Here is a 26,086-nt window from a genome sequence, read left to right as displayed (position 1 = left end):
CCTTGTATTCCACTGTTGTGAAGGTCAAAACACCTAATGTATGTTTAAAACCCTTTTTAAATGTAGCTGTAGATTTTTTTTTATCATTAGTCAGTCATCATAGGTAAATTCAAGGCACACACTAAGCGTTAGAGATGGAAAAAAAGGGAGGAAATCATCTCTTCTCTCAAGGAGCTCACAGTGTAAGAGGGGGAAACAACATGCAAAATATGTGAAAATAGGATATACATGATAAATTGGAGATGATATCAGAGGGAAAACATTGACAATTAGTGGGAGACGAGAAAGGTCTGTTGCAGAAGATGGGGCTTTATCTAAAACTAGAAGAAAGCTAAATCAAGCAGGAAGTGGAAATGAAGAAGGAGGGAGTTCCAGGCATAGGAGAGTCAGATAAAATGCCCAGAGTTGAGAGATGGATTGTCTTGTTCGAAGACTAGCAAGGAGGCTAGTGTCAATGGAGTGCATTATGTGCTCAGGGAACAGGCATAAAGAAAAGAAAGACTACATAGATAGGAGCGGGGCAGGCTATGGAGGGATTTAAAAGCCAAACACAAAATGTTACATTTGCTCTTGGAGGTAATAGGAAGCCACTATAGTTTACTGAATTGAGAGATGTTATAATCAGATGTTCTCTTGGGAAGATTAGTTTAATAATTGGAGTGGAAGAAGGACTGGAGTAGGGACATACTTCAGGAAGGCTATTGCAAGACTCCAGGCATGAGGTGATGAGAGCCTGAACCATGGTTTGGGGGTAGTGTCAGAGAAGAGAAAAGGAAATCAATGAAAAATTTTAGGAATATAGAAACATCATGTTTTTGACAATACATGATAAGAGAGTGACAAGTTGAGGATAAATACCTAAGTTGTAAGCCTAGGTGAGGGCAGGATGGTAGTAAGAGAAATGTTAAAAAGAAGAGGGGCTTAAAGGAAGGGTAAGGAGAACAGTTTTGGACATATTAAATTTTAAATGTCTATAAGACACCCAATTGGAGATGCCCAATTAGCAACCAGAGATACAAGACTGGAGGTCAGAAAAAAAGATTAACATGTACAGGGTGAGAACAACATTAGAGAAAAGAAGGGAGCAAATACAAAAGATGAGACAAAAGTAGCAACCACAGGATTTAACAACTGCTTTTTATATGGTGGGTGAGAGAAATTTAGTTGAGGATGGCACTTGGGTTGCAAGTATGTTTGACTAGGAAATGATGATACCCTCAATAGGGAAGCTGGAATGAAAGGAGGGCTTGAGAGAAACATGATTTGTTTGTAACATAATGGGTTTAAGATGCCCATAAGACACCCAGTTCAAGATGTTCAATATGATAGTAGAGGTCAAAGGACTAGAGACAAGTAGACAAGTAGATCCAACAATCATCTGCAAAGAGATTATAGCTGAATCCATAGAACCTGATAATATCACCAAGTGAACTAATATTAAGGGTCTGGGGGCAGAGCCAAGATTGGAGAGTAAAGAATAACTCACCTGAGCTCTCTGAAGTTCCCCTTAAGACAACTTTAAAATAATTCCTCAAATCAAATTCTGGAGTGGCAGAGCCAACAAATGATCAGAGTGAGATATCTTTCCAGCTCAAGACAACATAGGAAGTCTAAAACAGATCTCAGCTATAGATCTCAAAGCTGACTTGGAGCCCACATGGAAGAAACACCAGAAGTGGAACTACATAGGGGTGACAGAAGAAGCAGCAAAGCTGAGGCCTCATAAGCCAGAGATTTTAAGAGGAACTGGCAATTGATCAGAAAGAGATTATAGGGTACTCCTGTGCTAGTGCTAGTTACAGGATGAAATGCTGTTTGGCAGCTCCATTATTTATACCCATTTCTGGATAACAGTCCAAGGGAAGAGAGAGGGACTTTTGGTCAAGAGGAAGTGAAAACCCTGAGGGGCAATAATATTTCCTGTCCCAAGAGATCAGGGACCTAAAAAACAGTATCATTTCTGGTCCCAATGGAGGAGGGGCCTTGAGAAAAAGCATTGATTATAATCCCAAGTGATCAGAGACCTTCCAGGGTAAGGACCAGAATGAAGATCAAGAGAGTAGTGACCACATCTCTTTCCAGAACCCACTACCTTGAAAGCACTGAAACCTTCCAAACCCTTAGAACTAGCTCTATGAAAACAGTGCAGAAAAATCTGAAGCTTTAGACAGAGTCTATTATTCCCCAAGCTAAAAATAGAGATTAACATTAAGCTACAAAACAAGAAATAGGATAGATGAGCAAACAACAATATAAAGAACCTGACCATAAAAAGTTAATATGGTGACAGAGCAACACACAAAGTCAAAAAGACAATGAAATCAAAATAGCTATCCAACAAGCATCCAAAAAAAATTGTGAATTAGACAAAAGCCAGACAAGGATCCCTGGAAGAACTAAAATAAAATTGATTTTCAAAATCAAATAAAAGTGGTAGAAAAAATTACATGAGGAAATAGAAGCAAAGGAAGAAAATTGTGAAAAGGCAATCAACAGCTTGATAAAAGAGGCAACAACAACAAAAAGGAATGAAGAAAATAACATATTAACAAACAGAAATAGTCTAATGAAAAAAGGGAGATGGATTTAAGAAAATGATCCTTATGATGAACTGGAGGATTTCTATATTAACTGGAAGAATCTCCAGGAACTGATATAGAGTGCAATGAGCAGAACCAAGAGAACATTATACACAGAAAGTGAAACATTGTGGAATAATACAATGTAATGGACTTTGCTAATACAAGACAATCCCAAGGGACCCATGAGAAAGAATGCTATCTGTAAAGAGAGAAAGAACTGTGGGAATAGAAACACAGAAGAAAAACAAATGACTTATAATTTGTTTATATGGCTATATGATTTGGGGTTTTGATTTTAAAAGATTGGTCTATTACAAAATTGAATAATATGGAAATAGATTAAGTGAAACATCTGTATAATCCACTGGAAGTGTTGGATGGGGGGGAGGGAAGAGAAAGAAAATGAAATATGTAAACATGGAAAAATATTTTTTAAATTAAAAAGAAAAATGATCTTAAAAATTGGAATTTATGGAAGCTAATGACTCCAGGAGGCATCAAGAAACAATAAAACAAAATCAAAAGGATGAAAAAAATAGAAGAAAAAGTAAAATAGCTCATTAGAAAAACAACTACCTAGAAAAAGATCTAGGACAGATAATTTAAGAATTATTGGACTATCTGAAAGCCCAAAACAAAAAAAAGAGAGTCTAAATAGCATATTTTAAGAAATTACCAAGGAAAACTATTGGTATCCGATTGCATATCAAAGCATGTCATTGTTCATTTTATTTCCTTCTTGAGTTTATTTTTTATACTGTGTGTGATATGTGTCTTCTGTCATGGCATGATAAATATAGAAATATGTATCTCATGAAAACACTGGTATATCCTATATCAGACTGTTTACCACCTTGGTTGGTAGAGAGGAGGTAGAGAGGGAGAAAATATGAATCCTAAAATATTAGAAAACAACTGTCAAAAATTGTTTTTACATGGAGCTGAAAAAATTAAAATTAAGTAAAAACTTTGTCCTGATATCCTAGAACCAGAGAGCAAAATAGAAATCAAAAGAATCCACCAATCACCTCCTAAAAGAGATCCCAACAAGAAAACTCTCAGGAACATTATAGTCAAATTCCAGAGTTCCCAGGCTAAGGAGAAAATATTGTAAGTATCCAGAAATAAATGAATAAATAAATTAAATATCATGGAGTTACAGTCAGGATCACAGAAGATTTAGCAACTACCATGTAAAGGGAGTAGAATGCTTGAAATATGACATACCAGAAGGCAAAGGAACTAGGATTACAATAAAAAATAACCCACCCAATAAATTTTGAGAGGAAAAATGTATATTCAAGAACTTTCAAGAAACCTGATGAAAAGACCAGAGCTAAATAAACATTTAAACATTTAAATACAAGGCTCAAGAAAAGCATAAGAAAGTAGAAATCATGAGCAACTCAATAAAACAAAACCATTTAAATTCCTATTTGGGAAAGTGATACATGTAACTACAAATGACGTTATCATGATTAAGGTAGTGAAAAGAGTACATAAAAAAAGCTTTGCCAGTGAGTCATTTATGTTGAGATGATTTTTAAAAAATGAAGAGATGAGAAAGAGGTATCCCCTTCGAGAAGGGGCAAGAGAGAAGAATAGGAAAACTTATCTCACATAAAATAGGCACCTAAGAAAAAAAAACTTTTATATTGGATGGGAAAATAGTGTGTGACAGCCAATGCTTAACTTCACTCTCACTGGAATTGGTTCAAAGATAGAAGAATATATATGTACACTTAGTCATAGAAATTCATCTTAGCCAAAAGAGAAATATGAGGAGAAAGGCAAAAGAAAAGGGGACGTGATAATATGGAAGATGGAATAAAGTAGGCAATGGCCAGAAGCAAAATAGACTTTTGAGGAGTAACAATCTAAAAAGAGAAAGAAAGCTAAACAGAAAAATAGGATGGAAGGAAATACACTTAGTAATCATAACTATGAATGTGAATGGGATGAATTTACCCATAAAACAGAAGAACATTGCAGAATGGATTAGAAGCCAGAATTTAAAAAATATCTTGTTTACAAGAGAAACAATTGAAATAGAAAGACACACACATATAGAATTAAAATAAAAGTTTAGAACAGAATGTATTGTGTTTCAACCAAAGTAAAAATAGTAAGGTATCAATCATGATCTGTGTTTCAACCAAAGTAAAAATAGTAAGGTATCAATCATGATCTCAGACAAAGTAAGAGCAAAAATAGACATGATTAAAAGAGATAATCAAGAAAAATATTTTTGCTTAAAGATACCACAGATAAAGAAGTAATATTTTAAAAAATTGCACAAGTTTCTCAAGGCCTCATTTGTCACCTAATAAATAGACAAATGATACGGACATGTCATTTTCAGATGAAGATATCAAAGCTATCTATAATCATACAAAAATACTCCAAATCACTGTTGATTAAAATTAATTAATAACACTAACCAAATTAAAAACACTCTCAGGTACAGTTTTATATCTATCAGATTAGCTGACACGCAAAAGGAAAATGATAAATGTGGAAAAGTAGAGACTCTAGAGAACTGTTACTAGAGTTTTGAACTGCTCTAAACATTCTAGAAAGCAATTAAGCTATGGCCAAAGGGTTATAAAACTGTGCATGGTCCAAATAGAGCAGTAGGAGAAAACTAGGTGGCTCAGTGGATTGAGAACTAGGCCTACAGGCATGAGGTCCCAAGTTTCAAATTTGGCCTAGCTATGTGACCCTGCATCCCACTTATCCCCATTGCTTATTCCTTACCATTCCTCTGCTTTGGAACTAATACACAGCATTGATTCTAATACAGAAGGTCAGGTTTAGAAAAAATAGAGGAACACCATTAAAATATGCCTAGTCTAACAAAACAACTATCTTAACTACTCCAATCTCAGAAAAGGAAACAGAATTAGTTGTAAAGGAAAAAAAAACTTCAGAGTTCTGATATAATCCTAAAGAATTCTATCAAGTTAAAAAAAAAGAAATTTATCACACTACACAAACTATTCTCAAATACTAAGAAATAAATCACCTTGTCAGAGTCCTTTATGAAGTAATTATAGCCTTAGTACCTAAACCAAAGAAGTATAAAGTTTAAACAGAGAACTATAGACATAAATATTTTTTAAGAATTTGGATGCTATACCACAATAGATTCTGCTCCAGCCATTAACTTTACTCTTTATGTTTATTTCTGCTTCAAGTGTGCTCCTTGTAAACACCATAATATAAAATTCTGACTTTTAATCCATTTCTGGCATCCATTTCTGTTTCGTGGAAGAGTTCATTCCTTTCACATTCACAGTTATAATTACGAACTCTTCTCTCCTTCCTAATTTTCACCTCTGTTTATCCTTCACCCAATCACCATCCTTTCTCTCCCACCTCTTTCTTTCTTCTTCATTTTAATCCTCAAAAATGTTTTGCATCTGTCTAAAACCTCCTCCAAACCATTCTCCCTTCTGAATGTGGATGTTATTCCCTCTTTCAGCCCCAATTCCAATGTGAGTAATGTTCAGGTATTGCCCACTATCCCTTCCCATCTTCTCCTTTCTGTAAAACTCTTTCATACCTCTTTTATATGAAACAATTTTCCTCATTCTACCTCCCTTTCACTCTTTCATTTTGTATTCTTTTTGGATATTAGCCCACAATAATCAATTCACATCCATGTTCTTAATCTCTGTATATTCCTTTTAACTGCTCTAATGATGATAAAGTCTTTAGAAGTTAGAAGTTTCATCTTCCCATTTGGAATATTAATAGTTTAATCACTTCAAGTCCCTTATGAGTTTTATTTCCTGCTTACCTTTTATGTTTCTCAGATTTTGAATTTGAAAGGAAAATGTTTCTGTACAGTTCTGTTCTTTTCATTAGGAATTATTGAAAGTCCATTAAATATCCATTTTTCCTTCCTGAAAGTTTATACTGTTTTGCTAAGTTGATGATTCTTTATTGTAATCCTAGTTCCTTTTCCTTCCAGAATAACATATTCAAGCACTCTAATCCTTTAATGTAGAAACTGTGAAATCCTATGTTATCTAGACTTTGACTTCACAATACTTGAATTGTTTCTTTCTAGATGCTTGCACTATTTTCTCCTTAGCCTAGGATCTCTTCAATTTGATTATAATATTACTGGGAGTTTTTATTTTGGGGATCTCTTTTAGTAGATGAGTGGATTCTTTCCAATTTTTTTTGCCCTCTTGCTCTTGAGGAATTCTCTCTTGAAATGTCTCCCATATACATTTTATTATAAAACTTTCTTTTACATATTCTCATGCCAGATTTCCTTTCCAAGTGTCCATTATACGTTTATAAGACAGAGCATAAAAAGCATCCATAGAAAGCAGAAATTGATTTTCTTCTCTCTAGGGATATTTAGTCCTTGACATTTCCTCATCTTCATCTTCACAAAGTACTGTCAACAACTATCAGCAATCTCTCCTCACAGAGGCAGAATATTCCCTCAAAGAAATCCAAATGTCAGATACTCCTACCTGCTCCTGTCCATTAGGTATTGTTGGAAGAATCTCCTCCTACCCAGTGAATATGTAATGTTTTCTCTAATTGTAATGGGCAGCCAGCCTACTTGGTAGAAATTATTTTTTACTTTAAAAATAAGTATAAAGTGTATAAGAATTAGTATCAGTTTTCCAAAAGAAATTATAATGTAATATGGAGAAAATTCTGTATGATCTAAATTTTGGGTTTTCAAATGGGGATGTTGTTGTAATGTATGTGCTATTAAAACTAGCAACAAATGACAATATCATGAATATTGGGGAGGGAGAAGTTTTAAATTTGTTCATCTATAAATGTAGAATGAAACAGGTATTGAGAGTTTGGAATGTTGAGAAAAGGAATTTCTAAACAGTTGTGATGATTGATTGGGGCAATGAAATGTTACCAAAATATGTACTCTGAACAAGAATGATTTCATGATTTAGTAGTACACATGTATTAAATGCAATTTGTTAAAATGTAATTTGGGGTAAACACAAACATTATATGAATTTGTACTTTGACGGAAATTAATTCTTAAGATTGAATGGGATAAGACAATGTGTAAACAGATGGTATGTAAATGATGTAAATAATGATACAATTGATAAAGGGATTGATGATAGCAGGTGACAGAACACATGGTGGAAGTTAAATGGTGGCAAAAGCAAGTTGTAGAATGTGAAAGAAGTGTAGGAAAAGCATATGAAAGACATACGTTATAGGAGATTATAATGAAATAAGGGGCCTCTCATGAGAGCCAAAAGACAGATATGTTGTAGTAAAAATGTATGTAGATATGTGGAGGTGTCAGAAGGGAAAAATAGAGAACATGATTCTGCTTGAAGCAGAGGTTTGAAAGGAAAAAAAGAGTATTTTGAGGTTAAAATTTAAAAGCAAGTAGAAGTCAGTGAATGTTGTGTTGAAAATTTAAGGAAATAACATCTGTAAGCAATCATTGTGAAAGTCCATTTGAAAGTTGTGGAGTTTTTAATTAAAATCCACTGGGAGAAATGTAATACGAAGGTTTTAAAACATGTTAGTTTTATAAGTGAAGAAATAGACAAAAAGACAAGGTCTTTGATAATAAAAAGGTGTTTTTTGATGTATAATCTCCATTTATTATCACAAAGAGAAAGATTTTTAAAGAAAGTAGAGTGCTAAGCATTACATTGTATTTAGAAGGCATTTCTTTCCCATAGAATATTATTTATGAAAAGACTTTACCCAAAACATTTCTAGTGCTCTTCTACAAACCCAAGCAATCCCAGGGGGCAAAGTTTATTCTCAGATATCCCACCTGATACTTGCATTAACAGCTTTGCTGTGGCCTTTAGCAGAACACAGAGGCATCTCTGTGAAAATTATTTGTGACTTCATTCTCCCTGTGTCAGACTCCAACATTTATTCATGGCTCTTTTCTCACTGGATCAGATCCTAATATCTATTTAACCTTGTCAAATATGAGGGGGGAAAACCTTCACGTACCAGTCAATAGGTTGCCTCCATTTGAGTATCTCACATCATTGATGCAACTTGGCTGAGCTCAACCATTAAAAGCATTTATTAAGTATCTTCTATGTGGCACATGGACAGCTAAGTAGTACAGTGGATAGAGCACTGTGCCTGAAGTCTGAAAGACTCAAGTTCCTGAATTCAAATCTAGCCTCAGACATTTATGAGCTATGTGACTCAGGATACGTCACTTAACTCTGCTTACCTTCATTTCCACGACTATAAAAAGACCTGTAGAAAGAAATGGCAAACCACTTCATTATCTTTGCCAAGAAACCCCCAGATGGGGTCACAAAGAGTCAGACCCAATTTAAAGTGACTGATCCATAACATATGTCAAACACCACTCGGATTGAGGATATAATGCAAGAAATAATCCCTAGGTCCAAGGAGTTCACATCTGGATCTTAGCAGCTGAAGAGCAACAGAAATGAAATGAAAAGTGGTACCAATATGTAGGTGAAAGAAGAAAATCATTTAAAAATGTACAAGGGGAAGAGAGATGGATTTAACTGTGGACAAGAAAGATTTCTATAGACACTGGGATTAGTAGATGAGTGGAGACACAAAGTCCTGGAGGATCAGAAATAAAGAAGCTTTGAAACAATTTAAACAAAGAAGATTAAAACTTTATTACTTATCCACGTTCATAAAAGATTTGAGGGCAACAAATTCTAGACTCTACACTTGGGGCCCAGAAAGTAAAAGCTCAACCAAAAGAAGTAAATTTGATTCTGGGAGCTATAATGTGGCATATCACTGGTGGGAATTCTGCCCCTCCATATCTGTTTTATCATGGCCTCAAAAATAAACCAAATAAAATAAAATAATATGAAAGAAATCAGGAATAATTCTGTAATAGATAAATTTACATAAAATTAGGGATAGCTATGAATTTTAAAAAAGCAATTTCATTTTTTTAAAGAACCTACTTGAACTTTTGGAACCAAAGTGGAATTTTAGAAATCAAGTTTCTAATTTGCACTGCTAATCCTTTCAATAAACTTGTATCTTTCTCTGCCTCTGCTCCTACTTTTTTAATATTTTCATCATATTTTTGCCGTAGCTCTCTTATTTTAGACTCCTTTTGGTTTTTTTCCTCATCTGTGGGGTTTGATATCTCAGCATATTTTTCTTCTATTTCACAAATACTATTTTCTAAATGTTGAGTGTATTCTGCCTTCAGGTTCTCTCTTCTTTTTTTCAGTGTTTCCTCAGTTTTCTTGTATATGGCATCTGAGAAATACTCCTCTTTATTATCCTGTACCATCTTCTCTATCATATCCAATAGCTCTGTCACTTGGGCTTTGTTTTCATCATCCTTGGCTTTGTTATTGAATGCACAGTATCTCCCATTACACTCTTTAAGGAGCATTTTGAGGTTTGCATTACAGCCTTTTAAAAACTCATCCAGTTCCTGACCCTCTAGGTCATCTTTCCGAGTGAACAAGACTACCATGTATTTTGTGGCAGAGGTTCCAAAGAGCGCCTTGACCCAGCAGACAGTCTGCTGATCTTCATCTGTATAGCGACCCAGTTGCAGAACCAGAATGATGGCATGTGGCCCAGGGGAAGAAAAGATGACACAGCGACTGATCTCAATGCAAGTGCTTTCTAAGCTTTCCTTTGTGTCAAATAGTCCAGGGGTATCAACAACCACAAGCTCTTTCTTGGACTTCCATTTTCGGGTTTGTTTTTTACATTCCTTGGTCACTGAATCTGATGAAATTATAGATTCAAATCCTTTATAGCCAAGGATGTTGTTCCCAGCTGCACTTTTCCCATTTCCAGTTTTCCCAACTAGGACAATCCTCAGGATATTATCAGACTCATAGTTCATACAGTTGTCAGGAATCTGTGGGAATAAATTTGTCTGATTGAAAATCCCATCATCAAGATAATAAGGAAGGGTGAGGGAAGTCAACTACAGAAGGGAGGAGATAGAAAGTATTCGACTTTAGATGCTTAGTTAGCCTATATCCTTAGAACCTTAAAACTGTATACTTCTAGGACTGACATTTGTCTCAAAGTAAACAGAAGTGGGCTGAGTTTTACAAAGAAATATTCTAGTCAAAGTCTGGAAATTTTTAAATAATTTAATATTGATATAAAATAAGTAAGGCTGCTAGATGGCACAGTAGATAGAATCCCTGACCTAAAATCAGGAAAATCTCTAATGGTGTCATTTTCAGACATGTTAAACCAATAGGACTAACACTTTGGGGATGGGAGACATTGTTCCTCAGATTACAAAGGAAAGGGACTATCTACATCTTTGGGGATCTGGTTCTACCTCTAACATATCTGTTTTTGGTTCTAGATAGGTGTTTCTGGCAATAACCCTGTAATAAACTTCATATTGTTTACTGTTATTATTTGATTTTAGTTTGATACAATATTATAATGATAGGACTCTAATATAGAGTCACTCAAACTAAATAGTCCAAATGTCCACGGAAACATATAGGCAATACATTTCCACTATTAATTCTGTTTTAGGCAGATAAGACTTGCAATCTTTTGATGACCTGCTACTGGGACCTTAAGTCATTCTCCATCTACTGCCTTAGTTAACATTAGACCCTTCCAGCAATTTGTGGTCTGATAATAAAATTCCCTAAACCTGAGCTTCATCCAAGCCTGACATCAATAAGGGACTCCAAGAACTTTTCCACCTCATCTAGATCTGATTTGGAATTCTTCCTCCTATATCTGGCACTAATGATCTGTTCTCAACCAAGCTTAGTTTTAGGGTATATTATTTTGCCACCATATAAACTCCATTTCTGTGCATGTTCCTTCCCCAATATATCTTCTTCATCTTCAACTGGAGTGAGTTTCTTGCATGTGGGGCCAACCATCTATTTGTTGATATTGCTGTATAGTGTTTGGCTGTTTAATGCTTCACAGAACAAGAAGGCTCCTGATTATGTCATTTCCTGAGTACCAATTTTCTAGAAATCACAAACCTAGATATTTGTTTTAACCTGCGGCTGTGAGACCAAATAAAACAGACCCTATCTGAGCAATAAAAATAAAGTGCATCCATGGATGGGGCTTCACTTAACTTTTTAATAGGGATCCAAACATAATCTCTCACATCAAAATAGTGATAGGATTTCCTCAAAGTCCTTCCATATCAATTTCATTTAATCCTTGCAACTTTTTGAAAGTGAGGATATTATTAGAAAGACACCAAGGTCCATAGTGGTTCAGTGATCTCCCAAGGGCAGACTTGGTGGCAGGGTCACAATTTAAGCCTAGAGTACAGAAAAGTCAGAGTCAAAGAATGTGTCTAGGAGAACCATAGCCTCGGGCAGATTCAGAGTGATGAGGACTATGCAGTTAATGACAGACATAAGTGTGGAAATTTGCCAGCCAATGACAGCTATCCCTCACTTGAAAGAAACTCATTTTACAGAATTCAGAATTGAGAGAATCAGGTTATTTATTATAGTACCTAAAACAAGATATCTTCATCACTATGTTTTGCAACACATTATTTCACTTGATTCAAATAGGAAACCTATAGGTAGGTTGCCAAGTCACTATTATTTCTGTCTGACAAAAAAGGAAACTAAAGCCCAAAGAGCAATTTACTTAAGGCCACATAGCAAAACAAAGATGAGAACAAGTCCCCAGGACTCTCCACAAAACAGCAGTTCCCTTATCTCTCTCCTTCCTCCTGTTTTGAAGAACAATCTATTTTGAATTGGATTGGGGGGCAGAGGACATTGAGCTTAGGAGCAGAATAAGCTGAATTGTAGTCTTTTTTCTGCCATTAACTCAATGTGTAATTTTGGGCTAATCATGTTATCTGCCTGAACCTCAGTTTTCCTCAACTATAAAATGAAGAAGGTAATCTCTATAAGGCCTCTTTGGAGATTGTGATTTGGAAATTGATCTGCTATTGTTTCACTAAGGCAGATAACTAGATAACTCTAGCCCTGAGAGCTATTGGGAGGATTTTCATTGCTGTTCAAGGAATGAACCTTTATTTCTGAGTTTTGTTTCCTTCTCTTTCTTCAAATTCCAGACCCCTCAAGATGTCACATAGGTACCACTGAGTAAAAAAAAAAAAAAGACAAGGAAGAGCTCAACTTATTCAATCAATGAGGAAAATAGAACTATTCCCTCTCTCATTTCTAACTCTTCAATGTGATTAATCTAGTAAGTCATAACACATTATCTCTAGTCCGAAACATCAAAATAGTCACTGACCTAGACCTCCCTTGATCACCAATCCCTCTCCTCTCCAATTTATCCTTCAATTACTGATTGATTAATCTTCTTAATGCACAGATGTAATCATGATGATATGGTCCTGCCAAATCTACAACCCTAAATCTATCTGCTTCAGTCAGACATGTAAGGCTCTACACACTAATCTGGTTCTAATTTGTCTTTATGGTTTCTTTTCTCACTAATCCTCTCATTCTCTATAATCCTCAGAAAATGAATTACCATTCCCCAAGGTTATTTGTGTCTTCAAATCTTTACTGTTGACCTTTTTTCTACATAGAACATATTCCTTGGTCTTTCTCTATCAAATCCTACCCATCCTTCAAAGTTAATCTTAAAACCTATTATCTCCTTGGGGAGGACAACAGTGGTTATAGGCAATGCTTAAATGTCACTCTCATCAAAATTGGCTCAAAGAGGCTAAATAACAACCATATTCATTGGGGGTATAGAATCTTATCTTACCCTATAGAGAAGTAAGAGGGGAATAAGAAGGAGTAGGGTGGGGAGAGATGTAATATAAGAGGGTGAATTGAGGGGTTAATTAAAAGCAAAACAATTGAAGAGGGACAGAGTAAAAGAAAAGAGAAAGTGCAGGATCAAAAGGGGAATATACAGACAGTAATCATAACTGGGAATGTAAATGGGATGAACTCACCCATAAAATGGAAGCAGAAAGCAGAGTGGGTTACAAAACAGAATCCTACCATATGTTGTTTACAAGAAATGCATCTGAAGAAGGTTAACACACACCAAGTAAGATAAAGGGATGGAGCATAATCTATTGGACTTCAACTGAGATAGAAAAAAAAAGTAGGAGATGCAATAATGATCTCAGAAAAAGCTACAGAAAAAAATAGATTGAATTTAAAGAGATAAGGAAGGAAATTAAAACTTGAGAAAAGGTATTAATAGATGATGAAGTAATATCAATTACATATATCCACCAAACGGTATAACCTCCAAATTTTTCAAAGATGAAAAACATTGAAATTATATTAGTGAGGAACTTCAAAACCTTTTCCCCTCAGAACTAGATACATTTAACCAAGAAATATGAAAAGAAGTAAAGGAAGTGAATGAAATTTTAGAAAATTAGATTTAATAGATCTTTGGAGAAAAATTGAATGGGAATATAACTTCATTTCAGCAGCACATGGTACATACACAAAAATCGACCATGTACAAAGGCATAAAATTTTACAACCAGATGCAGAAAAGAAGAAATAATAAATGCATCTTTTTTTCAGATCAAAATGCAATAACAATTATAATCAATAAGGGTATGTGGAAAGAAATTAAAATTTAATTACAAACTAAATCATCTAATTTGGAAGAGATAATCATATGATTTTCATTGGTTTGCTTGTTAATATGGTCAATTATGTGGATGGTTTTCCTAATACTGAACTATCCTTGCATTCCTGGTATGAATCCTACCTGATCATAGTGAATAACCCTCATGATCACTTGCTGGAATCCTTTTGCTAGTGTCCTATTTAAGATTTTTCATCTATATTCATTAAGGAGATTGGTCTATAGTTTTCTTTCTCTGTTTTTGACCTGCCTGGCTTTGAAATCAGTACCTTATTTGTGACGTAAAAGGAATTTGGTAGAACTCCTTCTTTGCTTATTCTGTCAAAAACTTTGTATAATATTGGGATTAGTTGTTCTTTGAATGTTTGATAGAATTCATTTGTGAATCTCTATGGGCCTGGGGATTTTTTCTTAGGGAGTTCTTTGATGGCTTGTTCAATTTCTTTTTCTGATATGGGGTTGTTTAGGTAGTCTATTTCTTCCTCTGTTAGTCTAGGCAATGTATATTTTTGTAAATATTCATCCACATCACCTAGATTGCCATATTTATTGTTGTATAATTGGGCATAATAATTTTTAATGATTGCCTTAATTTCCTCTTCACTAGAGGTGAGGGCTCCCTTTTCATCTTGGATATTGTCAATTTGGTTTTCTTCTTTCTTTTTTTATTTTTATTTTATTTTTAATTTTTAATTAGATTGACCAGTACTTTGTTTATTTTATTTGTTTTTTCAAAGTACCAGCTCCTAGTCTTATTTATTAAATCAATAGTTCTTTGACTTTCAATTTTATTAATTTCTCCTTTGATTTGTAGGATCTCTAATTTAGTCTTGATCTGAAGATTTTTAATTTGTTCACTTTCTAGTTTTTTAATTTGCATGCCCAATTAATTGACCTCTGCCCTTCCTAATTTGTTAATATATGAACTCAAGGATATAAATTTCCCCCTGAGTACTGCTTGGGCTGCATCCCATAGATTTTGAAAGAATGTCTCATCATTGTAATTTTCTTCAATTAAATTATTGTTTCTAACAGATTTTGGAGAATCATATTGTTTAATTTCCAATTAATTTTTGATTCTCCTCTCTATGAACCCCTAATAATTATTATTTTCATTGCATTGTGATCTGAGAAGGTTGCATTTATTATTTCTGCTCTTTTGCACTTGCTTGCAATGTTTTTATGCTCTAGCATATGGTCATTCTTTATCAATGTACCATGTGCTGTTGAAAAGAAGGTGTATTCTTTTTTGTCCCTATTTATTTTTCTCCACATACCTACTAACTCTATTTTTTAAAGATTTCATTCACTTCTCTTACCTCTTTCTTATTTATTTTTTGGTTTGATTTATCAAGTTCAGATAAAGGAAGGTTCGGGTCTCCCACTAGTATACTTTTTCTTTCTATTTTATCTTTGAGCTCCACTAGTTTCTCCTTTAGAAATTTGGATGCTATGCCATTTGGTGCATACATGTTGGGTACTGATATTTCCTCATTGTCTATACTGCCTTTTATCAGGATGTAATTACCTTCCCTATCTCTTTTGACTACATCTATTTTTACTTTGGCTTTGTCAGATATCATGATTGTGAGTCCTGCCTCCTTTTCATCAGTTGATGCCCAATTCTTACTTTTTCCCTATGTGTGTCTACCTTCCTCATATGTGTTTCTTGTAGACAGCATATGGTAGGGTTTTGGTTTGTTATCCACTCTGCTATTCCCTTGTATTTTATGGGTAAGTTCATTCCATTCACATTCAGAGTTATGATTACTAGCTGTGTATTTCCCAGCATTTTGATTTCCACTCCTAATCCTGCCTTTTCTTATTTCACTATTTCCTTTACACCAATGTTTTGTTTTTAATCAGTCCCTCTAATTCCCACCCTTATTTTACTTCCCTTTCTACTCCCCCTCCCTTCTTATTCCCCTCTTATTTTCTTTACAGTCTTTTTAAACTACCCCCACCACCCTCTCCCTCCCTAGTACTGCTTCCCTTCTCCCCCCAGGCCTTTTGTTACCCTTCTACTTCCCTATAGGGTGCAAATCTATTCTCTGCCCCAATGTATTTGATTGTTCTTCCCTCTTTGAGTCAATTTCAATGTACATAAGAATTGAGTATTTCCTATTTCCAATCTCTTTAGACTTCCATTGTTTTGATGTCCCACCCCCAACCATGTGCTTCTTTGTGACATATAAATTTACTCCATTTTGTTTCTTTTCCCATTTCTTTTAGTATTTTAAGGATAATTTTAGCTTTGTGACTTAAAATGTAAATGATTGGTCACCAGGGAAAATTCCCAAATAATAAAATACCCAAGTCAGCTGTGAATTATGGAGATTTTAATTAATACATAGAGAAGGAATTAAGGAGCAAGAGAGAGAGAGAGAGAGAGAGAGAGAGAGAGAGAGAGAGAGAGAGAGAGAGAGAGAGAGAGAGAGAATTAATTTTAACAGCTCTGGCTCAGGCTGAACCAGGAAGTAGTTAAGGCCTTGGCCAAAGTGGCCTCCCTGAGCCTAAGGGTAAGGGAGTCAGTCTTATCACTCACCTTTCCAAGCTGGGTTCCAGTCCTCCACTGAACTCAATCTCCTGAACTGAGTTCAGAATCCAATTCCACTCCGAACTGAAGTGCCTGAACTGATTTCTTACCCCTCCTTTTAAAGAAAATTTTCTCTTCTGTCACCTCCTCTAAATTTTCACATCTACCAATCACAGTAGACACCTTTTTCCAGGACTGCCCATTCTTAGTTCTCATCACTCTTTAGTTCTTACCTTCACTGGTTAGATTATATCTTCTGATTACTTCACACTTCTTTGTTAAGCTTGCCTTTTGTGAGTTACTTGACCTTTTTGTGATTAATTTAACCTTTACAGGTACTTAATACTTTTTTGTATTAGATATAAAAATAGACTTAGTTTAAGGTTCTAGCTTCACTATAGGGTATGAGTTAAGTACTTTCATTGTTCAATCAGGAATTTACAACTTTTATCTTCCCCTAAAGTATGTCTAATTAGAGTGGAGTAATTTTAAAAGTTCCCAATACATTCCTGATTCTTGTTAGACCAAGTATCTCCATTGTTACAATAAGGGAATAGCTAAATCAAATCTTCTAAAGTACAGTCTGAGTAGTTTTTAAGATTCACAGTATTAACCTCTTTTTTAGCTCTAGTTGCATATATATATACATATATATGTATTTATGCATACATATATCTATATACATATTTATATCTTGGCATTTCATCCTATACAGTTTGTCACTGTTCCCTCTAAGTATAATTCTTCTAGCTACCCAGGTGATAATAACAATTTTTAAGAGTTACCAATGACCTCTTTTCTTATAGGGATACATATCATTTTAACTTATTGGGTGTCTTAAAAAAGTTTTTTGTTTTCTTTTGTTTTTCTTTTTTCCCTCTTAATTACCTTTTGATGATTCTCTTGAATTCTGTCTCTGGGCATCAAATTTTCTGTTTAGGTCTGGTCCTTTCTTTACAAATTCTTGGAATTCTTCTCTTTTGTTAAATGACCATACTTTCCCCTGTAAGAATACAGTAAGTTTTGCTGGGTAGTTGATTCCTTGTTGTAGACCTAGTTCCCTTGCTTTCTGAATATTATTTTCCATTCTTTTCAGTCCTTCAGTGTAGATGCAGTCAGATCCTGTGTTATCCTCACTGTAGTTCCATGGTATCTGAATGACTTCTTCTTAGCAGCTTGTAATATTTTTTCTTTGGTCTGATAGTTCTTGAATTTGGCTATAACATTCCTGGGTGTTGTCAGTTGGGGATTAAGTACAGGAGGTGATCTTTGGATTCTTTCAATCTCCATTTTTCCCTTTTGTTCTAGACCAGTGGGTTCTCAACCTTTCCAATGCCGTGACCCCGAAATACAGTTCCTCATGTTGTGGTGACCCCAAACCAAAAAATTATTTTGGTGGCTACTTTAAAACTGTGATTTTGCTACAGTTATGATTCAGAATGTAAATACCTCATATGCATTATGTTTTCTCATTGCTACAAAACCACAGGTTGAGAACTGCTGTTCTAGACTATAAGGGAAATTTTCTTGCATGATTTCCTGTAGTATGATGTTCAGGCTTTTTCTTTTGTCATGGTCTTCCAGTAGACCAATGATTCTTAAGTTGTCTCTCCTGAAACAATTTTCTAAATCTTCTGTTTTGTGAATGAGGTGCTTCATATTTTCTTCAATTTTTTCATTCTTTTGATTTTGTTTTATAGTGTCCTGCTGCCTTGTGAAGTTGCTTGCTTCTAACTATATTCTGGTTTTTAAAAACTGGATTTCATCCCTGGCTTTCTGGTCATTCTTCTCCTTCTGATCTTTCATCTCCTTTGCCTCATTTGCAAGCTGATTAATTTTGGCTTTCAAGAGACTGTTTTCTATTTCCAGATGACTTATCTTGCTTTTTAAGTTCTCTTCCCAGTTGTCTTCAGCCTCTCTTAATTGTGTTTTGAATTGTATTTTGAGTTCTTCCAAAGCCTGTATCCAATTTGCTGGAGTTTCTGGTTTGTTTGTTTGTTTTGCTTGGTGTTCCTTCATCCTTCTCTGTTCCATTTGCTCTTTGTTCATTGCCTGGATAGAAGCTGTTGATTATAATTTCTTGTTGTTTGCTTATATTTAGTCCTTCTTTACTCCCTGTAGTTGCCTGTGCTTTTGCTCCTCTCATTTTGTGTTGGAGCTGTGGTTTTGGGCTTTTCTGTCAGCCTTCACCCTTGAAGCTTAGTCAGCAAATCTCTCAGCACAGTTTGTGGGGTAGGGATGTTAGAGCTTGAGCTTCCTGGCCCTTTGAAGACTTTGCTGAGATTAAGCCCAGCTGAGTTGCAGAGCTGGATGTGTCCTGAGGCCAAGACCTTGGGAAGGGGGAGGGCAATATGGTTTGTCTCCACTGCTGCAACTAGGCTGCCTACTCTGTGCTTCTTCTCCTACTGCTTCCCCACTGCCTGGATACTCTGAGCCTGGCACAGCTTTACCCACAAGGTACTCCCTCCAGACCTTCGCCGTTGCCCGCCCAGAGGTTCCAGCTACCGCTGGAGGCTCAGCGCTCTAGGTGGGGGAGGGATCCTGGGACCTTCCTTCTGTCCTTCCCCTTAAACCTAAGTGTTCTCGAATTCAGGCTTTTGGAGACCATACCTTTTAAATTGAGTCCAACAGGAGGATTCCTTGGCTCTGTCCTGTTGTTAGGTTTGATTTTCAATCCCCTAGGAGCATTCAGTTTGTGATCGGTAAGGAAGGGTTTTCAGAGGTCTAAACTTCCGCTGCCATCTTGACTCCGCCTATCAATATTCCTTATGAATATTGGTGCAAAAATCTTAAATAAAATACTAGCAAAGAGACTAGAGGAATATATCATAAGGATTATTCACTATGACCAGGTGGGATTATACCAGGAATGCAAAGTTCATTTAATATTGACCATATAAATAACCAAACCAACAGAAATCATGATTATCACAATAGTTGTAGAAAAAGCCTCCAACAAAATATAATACCCATTCCTATTAAAAACACTAGAAAGCATAGAAATAAATGGGTCCTTCCTTAAAATAAGTAGTATAATCTAAAATCATCAGCAATAAAATCTGCAATGGAGAAGTATTAGAAGACTTCCCAATAAGATCACAGTAGCAACGTTGCCCATTATCACCACAATTACTTAATCTTGTACTAGAAATGCTAGCTTTAGCAGTAAGACAAGAAAAAAATTGAAGGAGTTTAATAAAGTAGGTAATGAGGCAACTAAGCTATCACCTTTTGTAGATGATATGATGGTATACTTAGAGAATCCTAGTGAATCAACTAAAAAACTAGTTGAAATAATGACTAGTAAAGTTGCAGGATATAAAACAAACCCACATAAATCATCAGCATTTCTATATATTACCAATAAAATCCAGCAGCAAGAGACAGAAAAGAAAATTTCCATTTAAAATTACTCTAGGTATAGCAAGGAAAGGGAATTATAGCAAGAGCAAGAGTAATATTGACAAGCCTGGATTCCAAACTACAGGGTTCCAAACTGTTGAAGAGACAGTTTTTCCAATAGCACTACTGGCCTTGAGGATTTACTAGCTGTGGTGAAAGAATATCTCCAGTCTTCCTGGTGGACAGCCGGACTGGGGAAAAGATATCTCCCCTGCTGGAACATCTGAGGACATCAGCTGGACTCCTGAACCTGACTCACCAAGGACTCTCTATTTGTGAGATTTTGATTCCCTGTTGTATTTGCCTTTAGGAATTTATGTAATTAGTTAAGGTAGTTAAATAGTGTGTTTAATTACAGGGTAAAGCAGTCAGATTTCCCTTTTCCCATTTTCCTCCTCCCTTCGTCCCTTCTCTGTTTATAAATTCAATATTATTTATATGTGCTATTTTCCCTCTGTATTACTTTCCTTCCCCATTTCCAAATTATATACTTTTAACAGTTGGCAGAGTCAACTAGGTTGAAAAACTTAAATTTTATATTTTGATATTTATTTATTTAAGTTGGTATAGGGAGCAGTTGGTTAAGGTTGGAAGATTCCATCTCTACTCAGAGAGTGGTACAGTCCAAGGGTGGGGACCAGAAAAATTCTGAGACTCTAACTAAGCTGGTAGAGGCATTTAATAATTAAATACCTTTTACCACATGATCTAGGTGACCATATTGGATTTTTTTTTTAATTTTTAAAGAAATGCTTTCTCTTTACTTATTTTTTGTTAAAAAGTTAAAAGTAGATTATAACAGCTCTAATCCCCTTGTGTATACAGTGTTATCTTTAAATGTAAACATGTTTGGGGACATGGTAATGGATGTTTTGATTCTGTTGTGGGAGTGCATTCTGCATATCCCTTACATTTTATTTGTGCTTTTCCATAATGTATGTTTTGTGGGTTTGGATTATAAGTGGATGAAATAGTTTATGGAACTTATGATGCAAACTGTCCTGTCTCATATCCTTGTAATGTGTATCTGTCTTTGTGTCCTGTATATGTGTAGACTGGCTTTATTTCTTATCAGCAAATGGCTTAAAGCAATTATGATTTGGTTGACAAAGGATTCAGAGGTCAAACTAATGGTAATACATATGAAACAACAGCTGGACCAGGTGGAACTATATATAAAGGATAAAAAGTTTGTTAAGGTGGAATATGTTTTGAGAGCCATCCAGCAGTCTCTCTGAGGGTCTGGAGTCCACTCTGGCCAGGAGTGACAATTTTGGTTGAATAATGGAGGGAAAAGCACTACTTGCTCAGTCCCACATGCATAGGCATCACATAGTGTTCTGCCATGGCATTGAGATTCATTTTTTACATAGACTTAGTGAGTACATACTTCTTTGGCACACAATCAATTTTCTACATATGTGTTTCCGTAGAACTTAACAACTGATGCAAAGCCTAAGGAGATAGTCAACAAAACATTGTTGCTCTGACAGAAATAGATAGATGACATAAATAGGGTGATTTGGAGGTCAGTCCCTCTTGACATAAGGAGAATCATTGTTACTTTTGGTCAGCTTTCACAATCAATCACAATTACTTAGGAGATGGATTTTAAAAAAACCATTTCATAGCTAGGTAAATAGTTAGAAGGTAATTTAAGATAGACCAGATTTGGAGTTTTCCTCAATTTACAAGTTCTATTTTTCTTGTGTTACTTTAAAGCACCTGGCAATGTTGCCTGGTTTCTGTTTGAAGTGGAGTGTGTCTTGAAGGTGATTGATGTTCTTGGCTTGCCTAGCTTATAATGGGAGTGAATGCAACTCTGTGGAGAGGGAAAGGAGGGGGTGCAATGGGTAATGATCTTTAGGTTTTAATTCTGTGAATGTAATCTTTTAGGGTAATAATCTGGAGGGATTGAGGTGGAATATATATTTATTCTATAAGTCTTTGCTCATATCATTTCTTTTGTATTGAAGAGAGAACAATAATCATCCATTAGTGGGGGAAGTTAAAGAGAAAAAGAAGGGAATCAGTGTGGGCCTCATTTTCTGGGGGCTGCAAGGCAGCCTCCACTTCCTAAACTGTGACTTTGTAAGCCAGTGGGGGTTTGATGGCTCCCAACAAAAATGAGTAACTTTGATAATATTAAATTAAAAGGCTATTGTACAAAAGAAACCACTGTAACCAAGATTAGAAAGGAAACAACAAACTGAGAAAAAATTTTATAACAAATTTCTCTTATAAAGGCCTTGTTTCTAAACATACAGAAAATTAAGTCAAATTTATAAGAATACAGGCCATTCCCTAATTGACAAATGGCCAAAGGAAATGAATAAGCAGTTTTCAGGTGAAGAAATCAAAGCTATTAATAATCATCTGAAAAAAAAAGTTCTAAATCTCTTTTTATTCAAAAATGCAAATTAAAACAACACTGAGGTACCATTTAACACCTATCAAATTGGTTGATATAACATTAAAGGAAAGTAATAAATGTTGGGAGGGGATGTGGCAAAATTGTGGTACTAATTCATTATTGGTGGAGTTGTTTGCTAATCTAACCATTCTGGAAGACAATTTGGAACTATGCCCAAAGGGCTATAAAACAATTCATACCCTTTTATCCAGTAATACCACTGCCAGGTCTATATCCCAAAGACATTTAAAAAAGGGGGGAAGAACCTAGTTGTATAAAAATATTTATAGCAACTCTTTTTGTAGTGGCAAAAAAAAATGGAAATTGAAAGGATGTCTATCAATGGGGAATGACTGAACCATTATGGTATGTTGGTAATGGAATACTATTATGCTGTAAGAAATGATGACCAGGATGATTTCAGCTCAAAAGACCTACATGAACTGATGCAGAGTGAAATAAGCAGAATCCAGGAGAACATTATACACAGTAACAGAAATATTGTGGAATGATCAACTGTGAAAGACAACTATTCTCAGCAATACAATGTTGCAGGACAATTTTGAGGGACTTATTTTAAAGAGTGCTATCCAGTGAAAGAACTGGCAGAGTCAGAATGCAGATCAAAGCATCCTATTTTTCACTTTAGTTTATTTGAGTTTTTATTTGGGGGCTTTGGTTTTATGATTATTCTCTTAAAATGAACAATATGGAAATATTTTTCCATGATAATGCATGTATAACTGAGATTCAATTGCTTGCCATTTCCAGGATGGGGGAGGAATGGGAGGGAAGGGGGTCATGTGGATTACATAATTTTGGAAAACTTATGTGGAAATGCATTAGTACTTGTAATTGATCAAATAAAAAAAGGGGACAAGGAACTCAAAAAAGAAGATAGCATAGAGGTGAATTAGTTCAACAAAGGATCTAGATGCAGAAGGGAGGAGAATGCAACCAGTGGAAAGTTGATGGCCTGGACAAAAACTGAAAGGTATGAGACCTGGAAGTTAGAGTCACAATAAAGAACACGATTTGGAGTTACATCAGAAAGAGAAAAGCAGAATGACAAATGATTTTGATGAGATAAAGAAATCTTAGAATTCATGAACATGGACATGAAACACCAGTGGGTGATGGCAATTTGTACTATTCATATGTAATTTGTCATATTGTAAACCTTAAAATTTCACAGACTTATGAATGTTAAAAATTTTACTCCACATTGAGGAATCCTCCAATTTCCTACTTGAAACAATTTCCTACCAGATAGTGAGAACTCTACTTGAATGTGAAAACTCCTTGCTATGGGAGTATCCCTACTCCACCCCTACTTAAGACTGCTTTAGGGGAGAAAACTCCTTGCTAAACAATTAAGCTACTTACATGGGACTATTCCCCATTTTAAACAGTGAAACTACTTAGACCTAAAAGGTGAAAACTTACTCAGGGGTTTTCTCTTAATGAAATTAGTTGACACAGCAGCATTTTTTTCTGACTTACTAAAAAGATTAAATCTACTCAGCTGTGAATTCAAAATGGACTGTCTTTTGGAAAACGTCTACTGTGATTGGTAGATGGAAGAACTTAGGGGAGGTAACATAGGAGATTTTGCCCTTAAAAATAAGAGCTCAGAGAAGAGCTGGATCTCATTCTGAAACATTCAGATTGAGGAGAACTCATTCTGAGGAGGCTGATTCTGAAACAGTCAGATGGAGGAGGGAGCTGGTGAAAGCAGCTAAGATGATGCTGGCCTGGTGTCACTAGAATCCTTGCTTAGACAGATCTTGTGGTGAGTGTTAAAAAACTGAATGATTTCTCTCTTAAGAGTCAAGTCTAGGCCATATTGGCTTGAGGCCCTTCATACTTATTCCTTTCTTACTCTCCCTCTCTTTCTTTGATTACTCATTGTATTATTAATTAAAATTATCTATAAAACCCAGTTGACTTGGGCATATTCATAATTTGGAATATATACCCTGGCGACCACCTTATATTTGATTTAAAACAAGACACTGTAGAAAAACATATTTTCAGCGGTCATAATGCTTTTCCTTGACTCTCTACACTTTTAAATGCCACAGTTTAAGGCCTTCAACTTATTTTAAATCTTACAGTTTATGGCTCCCACTCTTTTATCTACAACAATTTAAGCCCCTCAACTAATTTAAATCTTACAATATACAGTCTCATATCAAAAAGATAGCTTTATGAACAGGCTTCTGATTCCCAGCTTTCAGAATCCCATTTAATTTACTGAAAGGGTTGGACAATATGATTCTTAAGGACCCTTCCAGTTTTAAGAATTTGCAAACCAGTAACTTAATTGTATTGCTAGACAGCATTGTCTTTTAAATAGGCAAATTTAGGAATAGTTTTAATGGTGGAAGAAGAGAGGAAGAAAGAGATTTGCATGGCTCCAAGACATCTTCTACTTTGCTCATTTTTCTAGCTTAAAGCAGTGAAAGACTTCAAATGCAAAGAATGCCTTTCGAAAAAGAAAAAAAAAAAACCTATGTCCTGATCAGTCATTAGTGTCTTAAATTTGATAAGGTGATCAAATGGTTTGCTAGCTCAGAGATTAAAATGGGGCACAGATAATGCTTAAGTATAAATCCTGGATAAGAAAGGAAGACAAGACTCAGGAGAAAGTTCTGTCTACTTTGTGGGACTCCTTTGTCAGGGGAGGGAAATCCTAGCCCATCCAGGGTGAGTAACAAATTACAAAAGGAGGCATCTTAAAAGAGAAAGACACAAAATGGGAGCTAGAGCATCACTAGGAACCCCTGACTCTTCATAATTGAATTAAAGACAGAGCTCTTAATTCCTTACTAAATTTTACATATACAGTTTTATTTTTGTGATTTATTTAGAGGTCATTATATTACTAATGTGTTCTCAGAAAGTTATTATTGAGGTATTAAAATGGGATTTCAGAAAAATTTTCTACTTAATGAATTAAGATTGGTTAGGCTGCTTTCATGGAAATATGTCCTTGACCTTCGTGGGTGGGGGGCATCCAGAAATAAAACTATTTCAGCATTTCCATGGGACTTCAAAAACTAATTTCTATCTGTCTGGTACATATAGATGTCAAACAGAGACATGAAAGAAACAAACTGACTTTGGACTAATTCTACTGACCTAGACATTCTATGCCTCTGTGATTTTTTTTAGTCACTGGAGGATGAAGAATTGAGGAAAGTGATACTTACCGAGCTGTCAGATTTACTTGGTCCGGCTCCCATCTTTGAACAGGGTGAGGTGCCAGAGCTATGAATGAGTAAGAGAAAAGACAAAGACAAATACATATTTGCATTTATAGAAATACTAATAATCAATAAATTCTTATTTAGCACCTGGTGTGTACTTATGTTCAAAAACCATGATTAGCCCTAAGGAAGATATAAAAGAAATAAAAGAGACATCCCTTGCCCTCAAGAAGTTGACAATCTACTTGGGGAGATAAGACAAAATATAGCAACAAAAATATCACATTTTTAAAGAACCTCTTATTTTCTTTGATCTAATTCCATAATTTTTTTCTCCTGAGTCAAACAGCTCACTGTGTTTGTCAGCCCT

General features: G+C 35.3%; 1 protein-coding gene across 4 annotated transcripts in view; it reads right to left on the bottom strand.

The window, feature by feature from the left end:
- The window catches only part of LOC100617303 (GTPase IMAP family member 7-like), a 53,681-nt gene that overhangs the window by 8,430 nt on the left and 19,165 nt on the right, over window positions 1-26,086 (bottom strand). For 2 of the 4 annotated variants that reach the window (XM_007504588.3, XM_007504587.3), the window contains exons 2-3: window positions 25,720-25,777; window positions 9,202-10,449 (exon numbers count right to left, since the gene is read on the bottom strand). In XM_007504588.3, the coding sequence (XP_007504650.1) occupies window positions 9,523-10,449; window positions 25,720-25,752 (960 nt within the window). In that variant the 5' untranslated portion in view covers window positions 25,753-25,777 and the 3' untranslated portion in view covers window positions 9,202-9,522. Of the gene's footprint in view, window positions 1-9,201; window positions 10,450-25,719; window positions 25,778-26,086 lie in introns of those variants that run through there. The other 2 variants (XM_056799895.1, XM_056799894.1) reach the window with 1 other exon arrangement.

This window comes from Monodelphis domestica, chromosome 5, assembly GCF_027887165.1.
Source record: "Monodelphis domestica isolate mMonDom1 chromosome 5, mMonDom1.pri, whole genome shotgun sequence".
NCBI lineage: Eukaryota > Metazoa > Chordata > Mammalia > Didelphimorphia > Didelphidae > Monodelphis > Monodelphis domestica.
This window is presented reverse-complemented; position numbering and strand designations above follow the sequence as displayed.